A 21,696-nucleotide genomic window follows, 5' to 3' on the forward strand; every position below is an offset into this window, starting at 1 on the left:
CTCCTGTCTCAGGAACATCTTGATCATGTCTACAGAATGGAAGATCCCCAAGGATATACTTTATGGGGAACTGGCTTCAAGCACCAGGCCCATTGGCAGACCAACTCTGCACCACAAGGGTGTCTGCAAATATGACATGAAGGTTGGCCACATCAACCCTGCCATGTGAGGATCCCTTGCAGACAACCACAGTCCCTGGAGAGACAAGTTGTGTATCCATAGCAGTGACCAGAGGAGAAACGGCTGTTGGGAGGAGCACAGAGAGAAGGAAGCCATGGTGCATCTGCAGCCACAAAACTGGGCACTTTCACATGCCCCAGCTGCAATGAAACATGTTTCTCCCACAGCGGTCTCTATGGCCACAGCAGGCCCTGCAACATTCCAACAGCTTGACCTCACCCCCAAAGGTGCCCTCCTCCATTGTCTCCCGAGGCAGACGGATGCCAGCCAACCAATGGGGCAATTCTACGTAATTCTGTAATTAATTGCATCCCCCAACACCATTCATTTCAGTGCAAAGGAAACACAATGTAAATAGGTTGGGGAATAACCAATTATGTGTCATTTGCAGACTGTAAACAACAGCAGCAAATACCGATTGTTTTCACCAGATTGATTTCCGTTCTGAACATGGGATGAATAAGCGAACATCAGCAATCTCTGCTCCTGTTCCCATTGGGATTCTCCAGCTTCTCTACTCAGAAGGCGGCAGAGCTGTTTGACATTGGACTCTGATCTCAGAGGGCACCATACAACCTCTGGACTGGCCAGCTGCAAATCCAAGAAGCTTTTCTGTTGGACTAGCAGAATGGGCGTAGCCAAGATTTTTGTTGGGGGGTGCGTACCTTTTCTTAGGAGGGGTAGCCTTTTTTAGGGTGGGGCAGAACCTCAGTTTGTTATGTATTTTATTGATTTTTATTGATTTGGGGGGTAGTTGCCTCCCCTGCCCCCCAGGCTATGCCCATGACAGGCAGAACAGCAATGTGGTCCCCATACATTCATGCCTCCTGTTCCAGCTGTTTTAATGAAGCAGCTGTACTAAGTTGGACCTTCATAGAATCCACCCAGCTTAGATTGGACTGAGGGAACTCCATTGTCCAGGCCACATGGAGAGGCCAAGCAAGGATGGAGGGAGAGAGGTGTGAAGCATCATCACCTCTGCATTTCCTCGCTTGGAAGAGTTCCTGCCTCTTTTCTAGCCTTGGGGGGAAACCAGGTGCAGGTCTGCCCACCCCGGAGAAAAATGCATTAGAAGCACTTGTAGGAAATGGAGGCCTGTTTGTACACCAGTGGGGTGTGAAGCTTTAATCCCTCCAAACAGCCCAGATAAAAGTTTATGGAGCTTGCTGCACTCTTGGCTGTCATTAGCACTCAATATAGTCATTTTGGCACCAAGGAGAAATCCCCAGAATCAATGAGATCAAGGGAAGGGGAAGCATGAGATGCACTCATGCTCGGAAGTGCAAAACCTGTTCATTTGCTGCAAAGTGTTATTCCTGGCTGCCTTCATCTCGGGAGCACATCTGTGATGTTGGAGGAACAATGGGCCACTCTTTTGTGTGTATCAGAACAATTATTCTCCAATGAAATGAATGAAGAGAACTGAAGGATGTGCAGTTTGGAAAACCTTTGATGGGGAGTTATAATTGCCTCTGTCTCTAGTCCCTACACCTCCAATCTACGGCAGGGTTTGGAGTAGTTGCCTACTTGCCCACCACCACAAACCCTCTCGTCCCAAACACATTTAAAGTGTTGGTCCAATGTTGGCAGAGATCCCCTCATTTGACAACCTTTCAGATCCCCAGGGTTGTCACCAACCATGTTCTCCTCAAGAGCAGACCCCTTGAAATGGATGGCTCCAAGTTACCCCTCTGCATTGATTTCAGTGGGCCTCCTCTGAATAGGACTAACATTAGATCAATGAGTCACAGAATTGTATAGTTGGAAGGAACAAAGAGGATCCTCTAGCCCAGCGGTTCTCAACCTGTGGGTCCCCAGATGTTGTTGGACTACAACTCCCGCCATCCCTGAGCTCTGGCCTTGCTAGCTAGGGGTGATGGGAGTTGTAGTTCAACAACATCTGGGGACCCACAGGTTGAGAAAGGCTGCTCTAGCCCAACCTCCTGAAAGGCAGGAATCACAACTAAGTGTCCTTTTGAACCTGATGCAAAGGTTTGGGAGATCTGAGTCCGCGCCCATCAAGGGCATTCTGCTTGAGCTTCACAGCACTGGACTGGAGACAGCGTAAGTATGGCATTATTCCAGAAGCTAGGCCAAAGTTTGTAATTTAGTTAGTTCCTTTAAATATTCCTAGGTCCCTTTTGCACATTGCTCCAGGTGGCTTATATACCAATTTCGCATCTACTTTCACAAACACTGCAGTCTGTGGTTTTGTTCTCTGTTCGTTCCAAAGTAAAAACAATGAATTAAAAGCCAAGAAAACAAGCACTTTGGAGATGATGCCCAGTTGCCGACCAAAGGTGGGGGGGGGAGGGGGAGAGAATGATGGTTTGTTCTACTCTGAAAGCGCATTAATCATGTGCAGAGATCCAGCCACATGCTGGCCAGGCTCCCATATTAATCTTGGCAGAACAAGGGGAAAATAACGCACATTAGCCTAGTAATTAAACGTCTCCCTGGGAAGGAGGAACACACAAAGTGGTTTAGCATTCACAGGCACTCCTCAGAGAGACAGGAAGAGAGGAGCGATGTCCTGATATGCTACCAGCCACGGATATCAATATAGCATGCCGCAGCACTCCATATCTTTAGAGCCATGGCTCCCAAATCTTTTTGAGCCCTGCCACTTTCGTTCCATAAATTCATCAGTGGTGGACTTTGGGCTCTCATGTAGAAGGTCCCAGGTTCAAACACCTCCAGGTACGGCAGGGAAAGTCCCTGGTCTGAAACCATGAAGAGCTGCTTCCAGTCCATGGAGACAATATTGAGCAAGCTGGACTCATGGTCTGACTGGGTATGAGGCAGCTTCCTAAAACAGAGACCCAATGACAAATAGGAGAGATCCGGTACAGAGCAGCATCAGGCAGCTTCCTTTGTCTTCCCATCACAGAACTGTAGAATTGGAAGCAACCCAAAGCATCATCTGGTCCAACCGCCTGCAGTGTAGGAATCACAGCTCTCTTCCATAGCTCAGGGGATGGGGCACCTGCTCTGCATGTAGAAGGTCCCAGGTCCAATCTTGCCAGGGACTGGCTGGATGAGGAAGAGTGCTGGGAGCTGCCTGCCAAGAGCTCCCCAGAGAGGGCACAGGAGAAGAAGACTTAGATCCCAGATCCTGGTGGTGGGATACCGGCCACACCTCAGAGGAGGGGACAAGCTGGGAGGTACTAGAAGCAGGAAGCATGAGGGATCACGGGGAGACAGAAGCAGGCAGGTGACTCAACACAGAGCAGGGTGGTGAGGTTTCCAGTTTGGATGCAGGCTCCAACAGAGATGGCAGAGGGGAGCTAGACCCTGCATCTTTCCCATAGCACCAATAGAACAGCCTCTCAGCTGAAGGCTCTCTGGCCCCATTGACTCCCAGGACGCAAAGGATGTTACATGTTGCTGAGCAACGGGCCAGACAGGCACAGAGAGAGGCTCCTGGGGTTTGCTGCAGCAGAAGATTACAAGAGAGGAGCCCTGACTCAGAGGGGTAGAGAGAGAAGGAGAGGCTGCACACCAATTCGAGCAAGTTCTTAATGGGGGGGGGGTGTTACCCTTATGAGATTTCTTGTATTTTTTCCCTTTTCTTAATAAAGAAGCTGAACTGCATGTTAGCCTCACGTCTCCCTTTCTGACCTGTGAATGACCTGATCGTCCTGTCAGCCCCTTGACAAATCTCTAGCATCTTCAGGTGGGGCTGGGAAAAATTCCCTGCCTGAATTGCTGGAGAGTTGCCAGCCCGTGTAGACAATATAGTGCAGGCCAGAGTCAGGCCAACAGTCCATCCAGAACAGTGCTGTCTACACTGACTGGCAGTGGCTCTCTAGGGTTTTAGGTGGGAGTCTTTTCCCAGCACTACCTGGAGACACCTGGGATTGAACCTGTGACCTTCTGCATGCAAAGCATGTGCTCTGCCCCTGAGCCACAGCCCCAGTTACACAGAGCAACTTGTGATTCTGCAGCCAAAATCTTGGCGCTTCTAACTCATTTAAAAATGAACTTTGTTGTTCATCAAGCACACATGCTTTGATAAGGAGACCATGGGCTGTAACTTCTAACAATTTAAGCATCCACTAAATTGTTGCAGAGGATCAATTGTCTTTATTCCCTTGGTAACGGCTTGTTAAGGTGCTAAAAATAAAGCAAGCCTGCTCCTTTCCTTCAGAGCACTTATGGAAATTTAACTGATGCATTGATTAAGATTTCTTCAAGCCCAAGCCTTTAAAACAAACAGCATTTGCCTAAACTATATATTAAAAAAGCTGAAAGTTACAGAATCGTATTATTAATACTAAGGGTGATATCCAACACATGTCATACTCAAGAGTAGACCCACTGAGATTGTAGTAGAAAAATTAGGGGTTGGCTTCTGCAGCCCAACTCCCCAAGGGACTCTGAGTCCCCTAAGTCCATGATGGGTCAGAGAAGAATGGACAGAGGCACGAACCAGTAGAAGGAAAGCAAGGAAGATCTTTATTTTCATGTTGCAACAGAGACCCCTGTATCCTTTTAAAGACTTTAGAAATTGCCCAGCCTCTTAGCCAAAGACCACCCAAAAGCATCACACTCAAATCACAGAAAGAGGCAGTCTACAACAGAAATTTGAGAGTGTGATCTGTCTCCTGCTTGTCAAGATACCTGATAATGTTTGCCCATGGGCATAGCCAGGATTCTTGTGGAGAGGGGCAGGACTTTTGTTGTGGGGGGCAGAACCGACATGATTGATCAGTTAAGTATTTCTATTATTTTACTTGATCGGGGGGTGGGGCAGCTGCCCCCCCTGCTCCCGCCCCCCGGCTATGCCCATGCAATCGCCCCACCTTGGCCGGTCTGGATCATTCTTTTTGAAATTGTAAATACCCCAAGTATTGAAACCATCGTCACAGATCTCCCCTATTCATATACAAAATGTGCTCTTTCGGTCAGATTTGAAGCGTAAGTGAAAAGAACTATTGGGAAAGGTTTCTCCAAGATGGCTTTTGGGATGTTCTGTGCGCTAAGTGTATTTTTCTCAGGGAATATTTCCTAAGTTTTGAAAGGTGGAGGATTGGCTTTCTGTGGAGTGTGTGTCCGCTATGTGTGTGCACCCTTAAAATTTAAAAGAAGTTCAATGGATGTAAGCAAGGGGACTTGGGTCTCTCTCTCTCTCTCTCTCTCTCTCTCTCTCTCTCTCTCTCTCTCTCTCCCTCCCTCCCTCCCTCTCTCTCTCTCTCTCTCTCTCTCTCTCTCTCTCTCTCTCTCTCTGTTACTCACTTCGGGTGCAATGTAGTCTGGAGTGCCACAGAAGGTCTTGGTGGTGACGCCATCCCAGATATTCTCTTTGCACATGCCAAAATCAGCAATCTTGATATGCCCCTCGGAATCCAGCATCACGTTGTCGAGTTTCAGGTCGCTGCAGCATTGAAAACAGACTGGTTATGAAAGCCTAATGGAAGGTAGAGAAGGCTGGCAGGTAGTTTAAGGGGGGACAGAGCAGAGAAGGCGACCCCCAGCAATGAAAGTACCAATCCCCTCGAGCTGAGCAAGCTTTTTATTTTACTATTATTGTTGTTTATTTATTTGCTAACAACAGCAAAAGTGCAAGCATGGCAAAAAAACCCCGAAGACTCCAAAATGTAAACCATAAAAACCCACAACCTGGAAGGACAAATTGTGTAAAGATACAGTGCAGTTCCAAAAGGATAATAAAGTATTAACTCATACAAAGATTCCCTTTACAAATAATAAAATCAGGGGTCAGCAAACTTTTTCAGCAGGAGGCCGGTCCACTGTCCCTCAGACCTTGTGGAGGGCCGGACTATATTTTGAAAAATAATAATGAACAAATTCCTATGCCCCACAAATACCCCAGAGATGCATTTTAAATAAAAGCACACATTCTACTCATGTAAAAACACGCTGATTCCCAGACCATCCGTGGGCCGGATTTAGAAGGCGATTGGGCCGGATTCAGCCCCCAGGCCTTAGTTTGCCTACCCATGAATAAAAGATTTATACAGTGAGTGGAGAATAAAGTTACAGATAGGTAGCCGTGTTGGTCTGCCATAGTCAAAATAAAAAAATTCCTTCCAGTAGCACCTTAAAGACCAACTAAGTTAGTTCTTGGTATGAGCTTTCGTGTGCATGCACACTGTGTATCTGAAGAAGTGTGCATGCACACGAAAGCTCATACCAAGAACTAACTTAGTTGGTCTTTAAGGTGCTACTGGAAGGAATTTTTTTATTTGGAGAATAAAGGTTCTAGATAGGCTTAAATGAGCCAGACATTTGCATATACTGGAGGCACTGAGTGACCAGGTGCCTTAATATTTGAATAAGAAATAAAACCATGCCATTTATTTTTTTATACATGGTCATTTGAGCTCTGCCCTTTGGATACTTTTAAGTTCATGAGCTATCTTTTCAAGAAGGGCAATTTGCTGAGCAAACAAAACACACCCAGCTACCCTCTGAAAGCTGCACATCTATGAACTTTGCAAAGCACATAGAATTGAAGAGCTAGGAGGGACTCCCTAGGGTCATTTAGTTCAACCCCCTGCAATGCAGGAACCCCTTCTCTGAAGAAAAAGTGTGCACCCAAAATAAAACCTCCGAAAACATAATGCCACGGTGTAACTGCACTTGTAATGCTGTGCGCAGATCTGGCTGCTTTACACATCGAAAAGAATGTTGTAGAGCTGGTTCGGAAATAGGCAACCGAAACTGTGGTTGTTGTTGTTGTTGTTGTTGTTGTTGTTGTTGTTGTTGTTGTTGTTGTTGTTGTTATAAATTAAATCTCTATTCTGCACTTCCTCCAAAAGGAGCCCAAGGAGGCAAACCCCAAAGTGATAAAACAAAACAATTAAAAATAAAAGTATATTTAAAGCAATAGAAAACATTTTTAAGCAATCTAAGGACATTTTTGATAAATTAAAATCATGTTAAAAATGATCAAGGGGTTAGAATGAAAGGAAAGGAAAGGAAAGACTTCAGTGTTTGGGGCTTTTAATTTAGATTAATGATTGATTGAGGAAAGCGAAGGAAGTGGGGGAAATTATGCACGAGTTGAGCTAAAACCCCAAAAGAGAAAAGTTTTCTCCATGTCTCAAAAAACTAGAAGCTGTGGGTGTATGTTTTTAGGACCCACCTTAATTGGAAGTGGTTTTTAATTGCTTTCAATGCTGTAATCTACCCTGGCACCTTATGGTAACAGGCAGGAAATCAATGAATGAAGGAATCATCCATTGAGTATTGGGCAACTCAGAACAGACAGGGACTTCTTTGCGCAGCACATAGCTAAGTTCCAAAATTCATAACAAGAAGATGCAGTGACTGGCCCAAACTAGACACATTTGTCAAGAAGGCTATCAATGGTAGGGTTGCTATATTTTGAGGAGCAAAAAAAAAAAAAAAAAAAAAAAAGAGGACACATTTGCTGACATCTACTTTTAACTATGGATCTGTATGACGACTCTCATCGTGAAAAAGAGGACATGGCCTAGAAAAAGAGGGCATATGGCAACCCTAACAATGTCTATGACTAGTCATAGCGTGGCTCTGGATATCAGTTGCTAGGAATCTCAGGAGGGAAGAGGACTGCAGTGCTCAGATCCAGTCCTCTGTTAGAAGGGATCTCACAGGGAAGCCATCTAGGTGAGGGTGTCTTCTACTTAAGGAGAAATAAGCCTATACAGGGAGAGCAGGAAAAGGGGGTCTTGTTCCCCACTGTGGCAGTCCCTAGTGTATTTCTGTTTAAATGTAATTTACATCTAGATTAGCACATTTCACATTTAGATTAGCAAGCACATGCAAATTGTATGCAAATTGATGCCCTTTCCCCGTCTTGGTTTTTTTTTTTTGTTTTTTTTGAGTGACGCATTTCCGCATTTCCTCTTTTTCAGGGTTGGCCACACTGTCACCCTCCCATCCTTCAGCTTTCTCCTTCACTGATGTGACTGTCTGCTTTGCATAAGTGAACTGATAGTTCTCCAAACTCCCTGCTGGGTCGTGGAGGCAGCACAGAGGATCCCTGGCTGTCGGACAGCTGGATTTCATACTCCTAAAGCTACACCCCCAAATTTGGGGGCGGGGCAGGGAGGCGGTCTCCCAGATGGCTTAGGGGAGACAGGCAGGTGTTTGGAGAGGGAGGGGGACTGCTGGAGCCTTGGATGATCTGCTACTGCCGGGAGGCAAGTTTAAAGGGGGAGATCATTCCCTCCTTGTTGAGAACTCTCACTCTCTCACTCACCCATCTGCTGCTGCAAATGCGAGGCAGCAGTTATGGGAAGAGACAGCCCTTTTTAGGGGAAGGAGGAAGCGGTCCTTTTCAGTATCCAAGGAAAGTGGCAGTGAGCTTGTTTGGCTCTGGCAGGAAAGCAGCAACCATTGCTTTCCACCCATGATCAGCTACAGGGCACACCTAAATGCGTCCTGAGAAGATCCACTTGATGAACAGTCTGAAGGACCCTGTGTGAAAGACAGGGAAGGAGAGATCTCTCAGTGTGAGAGGCTGGGAGAAGATAGGGAGATAGTCTATCTCTTTTCCTTTCTTTTTAAACTTGATCTTAGCCAAAAGGCCGAGAAGCGATCTCTTTTCCTTTATTTTTATTATTGTTTGTGTAGATTTGTTGTTGTTGTTGTTGTTTAGTCGTGTCCGACTCTTTTTGACCCCATGGACCAGAGTACGCCAGGCACTCCTGTCTTCCACTGCCTCCCGCAGTTTGGTCAAACTCATGCTGGTAGCTTCGAGAACACTGTCCAACCATCTCGTCCTATGTCATCCCCTTCTCCTTGTGCCCTCAATCTTTCCCAACAGCAGGGTCTTTTCCAGGGAGTCTTCTCTTCTCATGAGGTGGCCAATGTATTGGAGCCTCAGCTTCAGGATCTGTCCTTCCAGTGAGCACTCAGAATGGAGAGGTTTGATCTTCTTGCAGTCCATGGGACTCTCAAGAGTCTTCTCCAGCACCATAATTCAAAAGCACCAATTCTTCGGCAGGTAAAGGTAAAAGTACCCCTGACTGTTAGGTCCAGTCATGGATGACTCTGGGGTTGCGGTGCTCATTTCGCTCTATAGGCCGAGGAGCCGGTGTTTGTCCGCAGACAGCTTCTGGTTCATGTGGCCAGCATGACTAAGCCGTTTCTGGCGGACCAGAGTAGCACACGGAAACGCCATTTACCTTCCCACCAGAGCAGTATTTATTTATCTACTTGTACTTTGACGTGCTTTCTAACTGCTAGGTTGGCAGGAGCTGGGACCGAACAACGGGAGCTCACCCCGTTGTGGGGATTCGAACCGCTGACCTTCTGATCGGCAAGCCCTAGGCTCTGTGGTTTAGACCACAGCGCCACCCGCATCCCTTTGTGTAGGTTACCTTGTCTTCTATTGTATTCTGAAAAGTGTTAATAAAACTCTATAAAAAGAAGAAGAATGACCCACTGAGTTCCATGACTTAGAAACCTAGAACTGTAAAGTTGGATAGGACCCCAAGGGTCATTTAATCCAAACTGCAATGAAGGAATCACAGCTAAAGAATACTTGACAGATGGCCATCCAACCTCTGGTTTAAGCCCCAATGAAGTAAGGTCCACCACCTTCCGAGGGAGTCTGCTCCACTGTTGAACAGCTCTCACCCTCCTGGTGTTTAGTCGGAATCTCCTTTCTTGCCTTCTGAATCCATCAATTCGGGTCCTACCCTCTGGAACAACAGAAAGCAAGCTGACCAGTGAGGTTGGGTCCTGTTTGGTCTGTTCTCCAGGCCTCAACTGTTGATGGGCAACATCAACTCCATCTACCCACCACTCTCTTTGAACTGAACTTGGACCAGACAGCCTTCTGCAAAACAGGACATCTGGCCACGCGAGTTGTGGTTTCTGGCTCATGCAAGGCCGGTTCATTGTGATAGCTTAGTGTGTTTGATTGCTACATCACTGGCCGAAAACCAGCACAGAGTCAGGCAACAACTAAACATAAATTTGTGCTGGATTTAGACCACTAGTTCCAATTTATAACTGTTTTCGTTTGGATGTCTTGTGATGTTCAGTTTTTAGAATCTAAAAACTTGTTTTGGGTCTCACTCATAATGCAACACGGAAAAGTTAAAAAATAATAAAAACTAAAAACAAAATGCATAATTTGCAGCCATACTGCAGATTTATCTGGCATTTCAACAACGGTTCCATGGGTTTAAAACATGACTTAATTTGTCTACAGTTATTTCCTTGATTCATTGGCTATTTTGCCCTGTTATTGCTTCAAAACCCAAAGGATATTGTCCAGTTTAGTAATGAAAGCCAAACAAATGCTATGCATATTTTAAGCATTCTGCAATTTTGTTTTTCTCAGGGAAAATAAATGAAAACAAGCATGAGTTATTTCTATTCACCCCCAAATAAGATTAAACCCTATATTGGCAATCAGTCATATGGACTAGAAACTTGATTTTTAAAAAAACAAAACAACAACAACAACAGGCAATTTTGCACCCAGTATTTTTAGCTTGTACATGGAATAATGGCATGCAGACAAGGCTGGGTATCCCACTTCTTCCCAGCCCAAACCACCCCTGGAATGACTCCTGCAATTCCATAATGGTTCCTTTTTAGGGGGATGGAATAAGAAGGGACTTATTTGCCCCCTAACATGCAGGCGTCACCTTCTTTATGAGGCACAAATTCCTTCAGGATCAGTCCTTTGATCCTTTGATGTGGCAGAAACACCCTCACCACCACCACCAAACAATGGGGGCAAAAATCACAGGGGGGATGCAAGTCTCAAGGTTGTCTGTTCTGCTCCACTAATAGAGAAAAATGCTCTTAATTCTCATCAAGCAACAGCAGTTGCAAAACAGAAGAGGGGACTCCCCTCCCCACATGCACACCCAAGGGCTGCCAGAACTGTCAATCTCCCTGAACAGCTCTTACCCTCCTGGTGTTTAGTCAGAATCTCCTCCCTGCTGGGCATCACTAGAAGTAAAATCTCTGAGTGGTGGATGGGTGGTTAGTCCTTGTCTCCAGGGCCCCTGCATGCACAGCAGCAGGCAAATTAGCTAAGAACCCCCACAATTTGGAATCTCCACCAAACCTGTGCCAAAGTTTTGCAGTTTTTGTGCAGCGTTGTGCAGTGAAACCCCACATTTTGCAGTGCCCCACATACTGAGTAATTGATACATCAAACACAGGGTGATGCTGTGGTCTAAACCACTGAGCCTCTTGGGCTTGCTGATCGGAGGGTCAGCGGTTCGAATCCCCGTGACGGGGTGAGCTCCCATTGCTCTGTCTCAGCTCCTGCCAACCTAGCAGTTTAAAAGCACACCAGTGCAAGTAGATAAATAGGTACCACTGTGCCGGGAAGGTAAGTGGTGTTTCCATGCACTTTGGCATGGTGTTCCAATGAGCCAGAAGCGGTTTAGTCATGCTGGCCACATGACTAAGGAAGCTGTCTGTGGACAAACGCCGATTCCCTCAGCCCGAAAATGAGATGAGTGCCACACCCCATAGTCGCCTTTCACTGGACTTAACCATCCAGGGGTCCTTTACCTTTACTGTACTTAACATTAACTACAAACCCCAAAATTTGGGATCATCTGCAATCCTGTGCCAAAGTTTTACAGTTGTTTAGCAGCGTTTTGTAGCGATAACCCCGCATTTTGAAGCACCCCACAAATTAAGCAACTGATACCTCAAACATGGACAGGAACAGCTGGCCATTGCACTCATGCAGTAGCCAACGACATGGATTTTGAATTCTTGGCGCCATTTTCTGGGACAACAACATCATTCCATTGTACCTTTAAGAAGAAAGCTTTGCCTTCAATGGGGTACAGGCCAGGGGGGAATAAACAGAGACAACAGCATACAGAAGGCAGAGCAGAGCTTTCAGAAATGTGCCTTAGGCAGCATTTTTTTTAAAAAAATGATAAATACAGGTGATACCAAAGTGTCTTTATTTTTCATCTGTCAAACGTTGGTGTGGTGGTGCGATATGCTATAATGTCAAACACTTGTCTCTCTCTCCCCACAATTCCTGGTGGCTTTCCCCAGAGCCAGCCAGCTGTTTACAGGAGGGAGCTAGATATTCTCCAAGGCTGCTGAGCATTTTGTGTGTGTGGGGGGGGGGAACGTTACTCAAAGAGAAGAGGAAGGGGGGAGGGAAATCAGGGGTGGGTGGGATAATGCCTTCTGCATAGATTACTGCTCTGGGCACCCTAGCAGCCGAGAGCCTTCCAAAACCATGTCCTGGAATGTTTAGCAGCCAAACAGCAAATGGCAGGTTTTTACAGCAAGACTCCAGACAAATCACTTCTGAAGTGCCAGCTTTATGTGTCAATGATGAGGCAGCGCCGGGCCCTCCCCGCACTGCGAGCTGCCAGCCGTGGCTTGTCAAGCAAACCGAGATTTAAGACCACGAGCAAAGGGAAGCCTCAAAGATGCTCGATCAGCCGGCTTCCCTACAGAACCCAGGAGGGGGGGGGGAACACAAACAAAACACCACATTTGTTCGCAAGGCACTGGCACTCGGAAGTCTTTGGCTCTGCTTGATGGAAATGCACTCCATGGACGAGGGCCAAATGGCCACCCGAAAGGCAAGCTGGTGGCTTTTTTAGAGCACCAGGAACCACGTCCCCATGCGGAAAGCCTTGAATGCACACCCTCAATGCCAATCGCCTGTCAAACAGGAGGGGAGGTGCTGCTGTTGCTGCCTTTCTAGAAGCCCGAGAGAGAGAAAGCATGCCCACCTACCGATAAATGATTCCTTTGTTATGTAAGAAGAACAGGCCAATGGCTATCTCAGCTGCGTAGAACCTGCAAGTAAAGATTAGAGGAGAAAAAGAGTGATAAGGAAAGGAGGCATCTGGAAATGGAAAGCTTTGCTATCTAATTACAGCACAGGGCATCCAGTGTGGAGGGAGAAAGTCCATCTGCCTGCCCCCCCCCATAACCCAAGGGAGACTCTTTGCCCCATGGGGCCCCCAAGCCATGTTTGACCTCTTAGCCTGAGCTTTATATTAGGGAGTATCCAACTTACACAGCGTGGGGCTCCTTAAACCTTCCAACCTGTTGAATCTGGTACATGAGATCTCCGCCGTTCACATACTCCATGACGAAATACAAGCGGTCCTAGAGAAGGAGAGAAGAGGAGAGAGAGGCGTGAAATGTAACAAAAGCCCGGAGGCAGCTAGTGCCCATTGGGACTGGTAGGGCAGGAGGCAAGGAGGCCAGCAGCAGGTGGCACCAGAGTGAATGACAAGCAGACGCTGAGTGCTACAAGCAGCTACACTGAGACTGCGGAGGAGGAAGCTGGCAGCCTCTAAATGGATTGTAAGAAAGACAGCAGACAGGTGGGTGTTGTCTGGGTGCAGAGTAGGGTTGTTGGGGCAGTGCCCCATTGGCCCTAATGTCCTGCAAATCACCCAGAGAACAGTCAGCAGATCCCTGTAAAGGTAAAGGGACCACTGACCATTAGGTCCAGTTGTGACCGACTCTGGGGTTGCGGCGCTCATCTCGCTTTATTGGCCAAGGGAGCCAGTGTACAGCTTCCAGGTCATGTGGCCAGCATGACTAAGCCACTCCTGGTTAACCAGAGCAGCGCACAGAAATGCCGCTTTACCTTCCTGCCAGAGCGGTACCTATTTATCTACTTGCACTTTGACGTGCTTTCGAACTGCTAGGTTGGCAGGAGCAGGGACTGAGCAACGGGAGCTCACCCCGTTGCGGGGATTCGAACCGCCGACCTTCTGATCAGCAAGTCCTAGGCTCTGTGGTTTAACCCACAGCGCCACCCGCGTCTACCTGTATTAATGAAAAACTCTCTCTCTCTCTATATATATATATATTAGAGAATGGTGAGAACGAGTAATTTGGATTGAGGCAGAAGTGTATGAATGAGTAAGGTGGGGGTAGGGGGGTTAAGTCTGTTTTCTTGATCTAAATTGCCCATTCTGGAACTGCTGTACGTCCCATGGGGCTAAACACACAGGTGCCTCTATATGTTTAGTTGCACATATGCTACCACTCAGTGGATTTGTAACTGGCTGACTGACCGAACCCAAAGGGTGCTCATCGATGGTTCCTCTTCATCCTGGAGAAGAGTGACTAGTGGGGTGCCACAGGGTTCTGTCTTGGGCCCGGTCTTATTCAACATCTTTATCAACGACTTGGATGATGAACTCAAGGGCATCCTGATCAAATTTGCAGATGACACCAAACTGGGAGGGGTGGCTAACACCCCAGAGGACAGGATCACACTTCAAAATGACCTTGACAGATTAGAGAACTGGGCAAAAACAAACAAGATGAATTTTAACAGGGAGAAATGTAAAGTATTGCACTTGGGCAAAAAAAATGAGAGGCACAAATACAAGATGGGTGACACCTGGCTTGAGAGCAGTACACGTGAAAAGGATCTAGGAGTCTTGGTTGACCACAAACTTGACATGAGCCAACAGTGTGACGCGGCAGCTAAAAAAGCCAGTGCAATTCTGGGCTGCATCAATAGGAGTATAGCATCTAGATCAAGGGAAGTAATAGTGCCACTGTATTCTGCTCTGGTCAGACCTCACCTGGAGTACTGTGTCCAGTTCTGGACACCACAATTCAAGAAGGACACTGACAAACTGGAACGTGTCCAGAGGAGGGCAACCAAAATGGTCAAAGGCCTGGAAACGATGCCTTATGAGGAACGGCTAAGGGAGCTGGGCATGTTTAGCCTGGAGAAGAGGAGGTTAAGGGGTGATATGATAGCCATGTTCAAATATATAAAAGGATGTCACATAGAGGAGGGAGAAAGGTTGTTTTCTGCTGCTCCAGAGAAGCGGACACGGAGCAATGGATCCAAACTACAAGAAAGAAGATTCCACCTAAACATTAGGAAGAACTTCCTGACAGTAAGAGCTGTTCGACAGTGGAATTTGCTGCCAAGGAGTGTGGTGGAGTCTCCTACTTTGGAGGTCTTTAAGCAGAGGCTTGACAACCATATGTCAGGAGTGCTCTGATGGTGTTTCCTGCTTGGCAGGGGGTTGGACTTGATGGCCCTTGTGGTCTCTTCCAACTCTATGATTCTATGATTCTATGATTCTATGATTCTATGATTCTATGATTCTATGATTCTATGACATACACAGCAACACATATCCGACTTTCCTTTTAGCAGCTCAAGCTTTTTGTATGTTTTAAAGTATTCACCTTCCCCCGCAAATTTATTGCTTCACCTTTTTGTAAATTGCGTCGAGGGTTTGTTTTTTAACAATCAAGCAGTGTATGAATTTTTATGAAATAAACAAACAAATAAGTCAGCACACATTCCCCCTGCCCCCCATTTTATCATTCACAACAGCCCTGTAAGGGAGGCTATGTTGAGAGATAGTGACCGGTCACTCAACGAGCTTCAGAGCTGAGTGGGGATTTGAGGCGATTCCTCCTCCATCTCCAACTGGAGGGCTGTTGCTGCCAGTCAGTGTGGACAATACTGAGCTAGATGAATCAAGGTCTCAGGGGAAGCCAGCTCCCTGCAGTCTTTGTTTTGACTGTGGAGGCTCTGATCTCCTTTTTGGGGGAAAAAGATGGTGCGCACATTTAATCCACTCTCATTTTATCCAGGATCAGGAGGGTCACTCGGGAGCAGGTGGAAGGCAAATCCAGAGGCCCCAAAACACCTGGGGAAAAAAGTTAATTCTCTCTCCCTTTGAGATGAAGATTTGAGATTTTCATCCTTGCCAGCAAATGGGAAGAGCAGCTCTGGCTGAGACTGCTCTCCTCCAAATCAAAGCGCTTTGTACTCAGCACCTGATAATACCCTCTGCTACAAATTTTGATTACGTTACCAATATGATTACCGCTAAGCTACAGGCAGGTCTCCGGGAACTAATCCTCTGCCGACACACTTCAGATGTCAGAAAGAGAGACGTGCAAAAGGAAAAGCTTCGCTGCATGCAGGAGTTTCATTAGTGAGCGCAGAGAAGGGCCCAGCCCCATTTGCCTGCCGCTGCAGCAAAACGCCTTTCGCAAAGCCAAATGGCTGGCTGACATTTCAGTGTAATCCTCCGTGCTCATTGTAGGAAGCCTGAAAGGACGGGCCTTGCGCTGTGCCTATTGCTGCCTCCTCTCCTCTTCCTTATCTGCAGCCAGCCCCAAACAGTTGTGGAAGCAATGACTGCTCCCTTTGCAAGCGGTCCCCCCAATGCCTCCGTTTATTTCGGACCGGATGTTCCTGATGATTCATTGCTTTAGGGCAGATGGCCACAATCTGGTGCCCTTCAGCTGTTTTTGGAGTTCAACTCCCACCAACCCCAGGCAGTAGAACCATGTGGTCCCTTCTTCATCTCTTTCCCTTCTTTAGTCCTCCTTATGGCCACAGCCTCTGTCCTTGCCTTCCACCCACTCTGCCCTGGGATCCCTTAGCCCCCACCATCTACTGAGCACCCCAACATATCATCTCCAGCTCCTCTTCCTGCCAGCAAGACACAGTTCCTCCCATCTCTCCTAAGCTTCCCCATGTTGTCCAGTATCGCTTGGCGGCATTGCCTGGGATCAAGGCAAGGATGCTCTCTGTTCAGCTGAGATCAGGGGCTCCCAAACTGTGGTCCATGGACCACATGGTGCTTGTGGGAAGATGAGTGATTGCAGTGGCTACTCTGTGGTTCTTAGAACCTGGTGTTCCGCCCAGAAGGTGAGTTAGATGGATGGGGTGGAGGGGAGTTTGTTGGCGATATGGCAAGAATAAGGGAGGAGGTCCTTGAAAGGAGTGGAGGGGATTAGCAGCACAGTTAATGGGAGGCTAGAACGGAGGCATTTAATCTTGATTCAATTACAAATCACCTAGCATCCAGCACAGCTCACTGCAATTTCTTCGACAGACAGAAAAACCATTAAGTGGTCTGCCAAGACCCTCAGCAATTTTCAAGTAGTCCATGTGGGGAGTGGGGGGGGGGCTGGAGTGTGAGAACTGCTGGCTTGGAAACTGTGCAGGATCTAGGGTAGAAGTGTGTGGTGAGCGTGTAGGGATCCTTACCATGGTTTGGAAGCAAGAATGAAGCTGTGTTAGGAACGGGGGCTTTCCAGCCAGAGCGAGCACCCGCTTCTCCACCATGGTGCATTCCACATCGTCGTCTTGGATGACCACATCCTTCTTGAGGATCTTCACAGCGTAGAGCTCATCGGTCCCTTTCCTTTCAGAGAGCATCACCTGGAGGAAGACAAAGGTGGTCACAAGGGAGATGGAGAATGAGCAGACCTCCTAGGCTGGTGCTTTGGCTGCTACTCTGCATGCCAAAGTAACAACATCACAGGACGGGTGAGGAGGTCCTTGGAAGCCTTGCAGGAGAAGGACTGTGAGCAACATCATGAGAAGGGTTTTCCTAGGACCAAGGTGGAACTGTCAAGCAGCCTTGTCATTTTTGCGGTCGGGTTTATTAATGCAATCTTGTTCTTTCTAGAGTCCTGAAACGTTGTTGTTTTGCCTGTTGTTATGTTTGCTATTGTGTTGCTGTTTTATTGTGTTATTACAAAATTGTTTTGCAGCGTTTGATTCGGAATGCATTCCTGTCGTCTTGGTTGTAAGTCCCTTTGAACGTGACTTTGTGTGTGGAAAAGCAGCGTACAAATAAAACGATGAATTTATTTTATATTTATTAACACACAGCAGGTGCTTTACCACAGAGCTACTGCTTCCCACTAAAAGTATTGCAAGACGCTAGTCCTCATGGTTCGGATGCCATCTGGCACAGGACTGGCATTCAGCAGCTCTGTGTGATGTTTTGAATTACTATGACATTATTGAATTGCATTCATTCCTTCGTTGTTTGCTTGACTTATACGCTGCTATGCTTGATGTTATAGTGATTGTATTGCTTGCTGTTTTTTTAATGCTATGGTGAATATTGTGAGCTGCAACAACATTTGTTGTTGCAAAAGCAGAATACAAATATAAAATCAACTCAAAATCCAATAAAGCAGCTCTCAGCTATAGTCCTTTCCAAAAGACACAGGAACAGAAAAAGGTAAAGGTAAAGGGACCCCTGACTATTAGGTCCAGCCGTGACCAGCTCTGGGGTTGCAGTGCTCATCTCGCTTTATTGGCCGAGGGAGCCGGCATACAGCTTCCGGGTCATATGGCCAGCATGACTAAGCCGTTTCTGGCGAACCAGAGCAGCGCACGGAAACACCGTTTACCTTCCCGCTGGAGTGGTACCTATTTATCTACTTGTACTTTGACGTGCTTTTGAACTGCTAGGTTGGCAGGAAGCTGCTTTATACTGAGTCAGAGCCTTTGTTCATCCACACCATTGGTCCGTCTACACTGACTGGCAGTGGCTCTCCATTGTTTCGGGCAGGTTCCTTCCCACATCTCCCTGGAGATGCCACTGGGGATTGAACCCAAGAACTTCTGCATGCAAAGCAGGTGCTCTACTGCTCCAGCCCGTCCTTCTGTGAGTGAGATTGAAGAAGTTCACCCATGCCCATTTGGCAACCCCTCACCTGCCCATTTGGCTGCCCCGCAAGCCAGCCCACGACTCTTCCCCTGTGTGGAATAACTTGTCCCCCTAATATTTTAAACCAGTTGTGGCAAGCTGCAGATTTATTTATTACAATAAACCCGAGCCGCAGAGCTTCCTGCCAACATAATTTTCCGTCGTTAATCAAATCAAGCCGAAGGAAGGCTCCCGAAAAATGCCAACAACACCCTGCCAGTTATTAAGATACATTGCTTCAATTTGTTGTGGTATTGCTTTGGAAATCAACACGGCCACCTCCCCCCACCCCCCAACCTGCTCACTGGCCTGTGGTGTTCAAAATGGACATCATATTCCCTGGAAATGGATTGTTTTGCCACACAGTTGATCGCCACCTTGGTAGGGGGGATTTCCGGACCACCTCGCCTGACTTTGATCTACTCTGCCCCAGGATCCTTCCGATCTGCAACATCACATCCAGCCTGCCCCTATGACCTCTGAGCCTGCTCATCTGATTCTCTGGACCAGTAGCTGTAGAGCAGATTCCTGGTCTTGCCTTTGACCTGGGCAACTCTCATGCTTCATGTGGTCTGACTGGCTACTAGGCCTGGTGCCCCCTTCTTGCATTCTACTTACTTTGCAGTCGTATTTATTTATAGGCAATTCATACGCAGTCACGGAAATTGCATATTCATTCGGTAACACAAGTACTCCCATATTCAACACCACAAGTTAATAAAAGTTAAAGACAAATGCTGAAAGAAAAATAAGACTCTAAAGCTGCAAAATAACCCCACTTGCCTGGGAGTCAGCCCTCTTGAGTTTAATACTTCGGAGGAGGCCTGGTTAGGAGTATCCCATACAGTGGGGACTGGGGGACTTGTTGACCTGCAAGGGTTCACAGAAGCATAGAACTGTAGGGTTGGAAGGGATCCCAAGGGTCATCTAGCCCAACCCCCTGCAAGGCAGGGATCACAGTTGAAGAATCCATCACACGATTCATTGTTGGACTCCAGCTCAGTTGGTAAAGCATGATTCTCTTAATCACAGTCATGGGTTCAAGCTCCAGGTTGGGCAAAAGATTGCTGCACTGCATGGGTTGGGCTAGATGACCCTCAGGGTCCCTTCCAACTCTATGGTTCTGTGATTCTGTGAACTCCTGCCAGCCCCTGCAGCCACCAGGGTCAATAATGAGGCATGATGGGAGTTGGAGTCTGGCAAGATATGGAGGGTCATAGAGGTTCCGCATCTTTGCTTTAAAGCTACAAAAATCTAATACAGTGGTACCTTGGGTTAAATACTTAATTTGTTCCGGATGTCTATTCTTAACCTGAAACTGTTCTTAACCTGAAGCACCACTTTAGCTAATGGGGCCTCCTGCTGCTGCCACGCTGTCGGAGCACGGTTTCTGTTCTCATCCTGAAGCAAAGTTCTTAACCTGAAGCACTATTTCTGGGTTAGCGGAGTCTGTAACCTGAAGCGTATGTAACCTGAAGCATATGTAACCCGAGGTACCACTGTACTGTGTCAGATGAAATCAATATGCCAAAGTCCAGGCAAATTTCTGAAAACTACAGAAGACCATATTCAGTGATCTTTGAAGTGGTACAATGGGACCGTACACCAGGCTGTTAAGCAGAAGGTTGGTGGTTCGAGCCCACCCAGGGACAGCTGTAGGGCAGGATTCATTCATTACATGGGGTTGGACTAGATGACTCTCAGGGTCCCTTCCAATCATAATTCTATGATTACATGATCTACAAAAATCATTTAAAAGATTTTTAAGATTGAAAAGACGAGCCAATCTTTTAGTGCATTGCATTATGGGAAAACAAAGATGGCTGTGCAGCTGAGGGAACTACCCATCCAGATAGGAGAAATCCCAGTACAGCAACCTACCAAGGGCCCCCGAAAGCTCTGGAGCTGTCTGTGGGCCCCTAAATAATTTGTTCAAAGTACAGCTTGGGAATTGCAGACAGTGGTTCACAGCTCTATAGTGGCACCTAGTGACCAAAAACAAGCATTACAGCACATACAAAAAAGAGGGTCAAACGCTGCCATTGGTTATCATTCAGAAATTCAGCATTCTGCCCCCCCCCGCCCTAAAACACGCACATACACTGCCAGAGGTCCACTCCAAACCAACACAACAACCCACAGAACAAAAACTTCATGTATCACCTTATAAGTCTTTTGCCCTGTGGACTGGATGGCAGCTTCGGTGTGTGGGGAGGTGATTTTAATGGGGGAAATAACCTGGAGGGAGGGGGGAATTATATAACCCCCTCCTTGCAGCCCTAATCTAAATCAGCACTTTTCAATGTCCCACCCTAAAGCTGGTACCAAGAGCGATGCAGGTTCCAAACTCATCACGTCCAGTTTGGTCTTTGGACTGTCTGGCAATGAGTTACATTCAAAAAAGAAATTGGATGTGTTGGGAGAACATTCCCCGGAGTGTAAAACACAAAAATTAAAATCGATTATATTTCAAGATGAAAGCAGTCCCCGGAGAGCAGGCTCCAGTCACTGTAAATAATTCTCTAATGGTTCCCCAACACTGCTCAGGCAATCGAATTTGGCTCCTGAAGGGTGAACATCTCCCAACAGATGGGGAGACGGTGCCCAGGGCTGATGTTCGCTCCTTTCAACCTCTGCAAGAGAGGAAGAGGCAGCCATTTCCTGGAGTGCAGAATTAAATGGGGGGTGGGGTGGGGGGGGGTGGGAGAGGCTCCCGAGGGCTTGCTACAGCAGCCCATGTTTCATGCAGTAGCCTTTGTACAGCTTGCAAATGTGCGACGCCATGCAGGCAGAAAGCCAAACCGTTTCACACAACTGCAAAAGATAGGGGGGAAACAAAACCCCATGCTTTGGCACCCAAAGAGAGATACTGGCATACAGCACAGTTTACTCACGAGAAGTAACTTGCATGAGGGAAGAAGGAAGAGGCTTTGGACAAAGCTCAGTCGGTGGAGCAGGAGACTCTTAATCTCAGGGTTGTGGGTTTAAGCCCCAAATTGAGCAAAAGATTCCTGCATTGCAGGGGGTTGGACTAGATGACCCTCATGGTCCCTCCCAAGTCTACAATTCTATGATTCTATGTCTGGAC

General features: G+C 47.1%; 1 protein-coding gene across 2 annotated transcripts in view; it reads right to left on the reverse strand.

The window, feature by feature from the left end:
- The window catches only part of PRKCB (protein kinase C beta), a 201,335-nt gene that overhangs the window by 38,896 nt on the left and 140,743 nt on the right, over nt 1-21,696 (reverse strand). For both annotated transcript variants that reach the window (XM_081170868.1, XM_081170867.1), the window contains exons 10-13: nt 17,150-17,323; nt 13,169-13,260; nt 12,883-12,945; nt 5,419-5,557 (exon numbers count right to left, since the gene is read on the reverse strand). In XM_081170868.1, coding sequence (XP_081026994.1) covers nt 5,419-5,557; nt 12,883-12,945; nt 13,169-13,260; nt 17,150-17,323 — 468 coding nt within the window. The remainder of the gene's footprint in view (nt 1-5,418; nt 5,558-12,882; nt 12,946-13,168; nt 13,261-17,149; nt 17,324-21,696) is intronic.

The sequence above is a fragment of the Podarcis bocagei genome (genome assembly GCF_964188305.1).
Source record: "Podarcis bocagei genome assembly, chromosome: 14".
Lineage (NCBI taxonomy): Eukaryota > Metazoa > Chordata > Lepidosauria > Squamata > Lacertidae > Podarcis > Podarcis bocagei.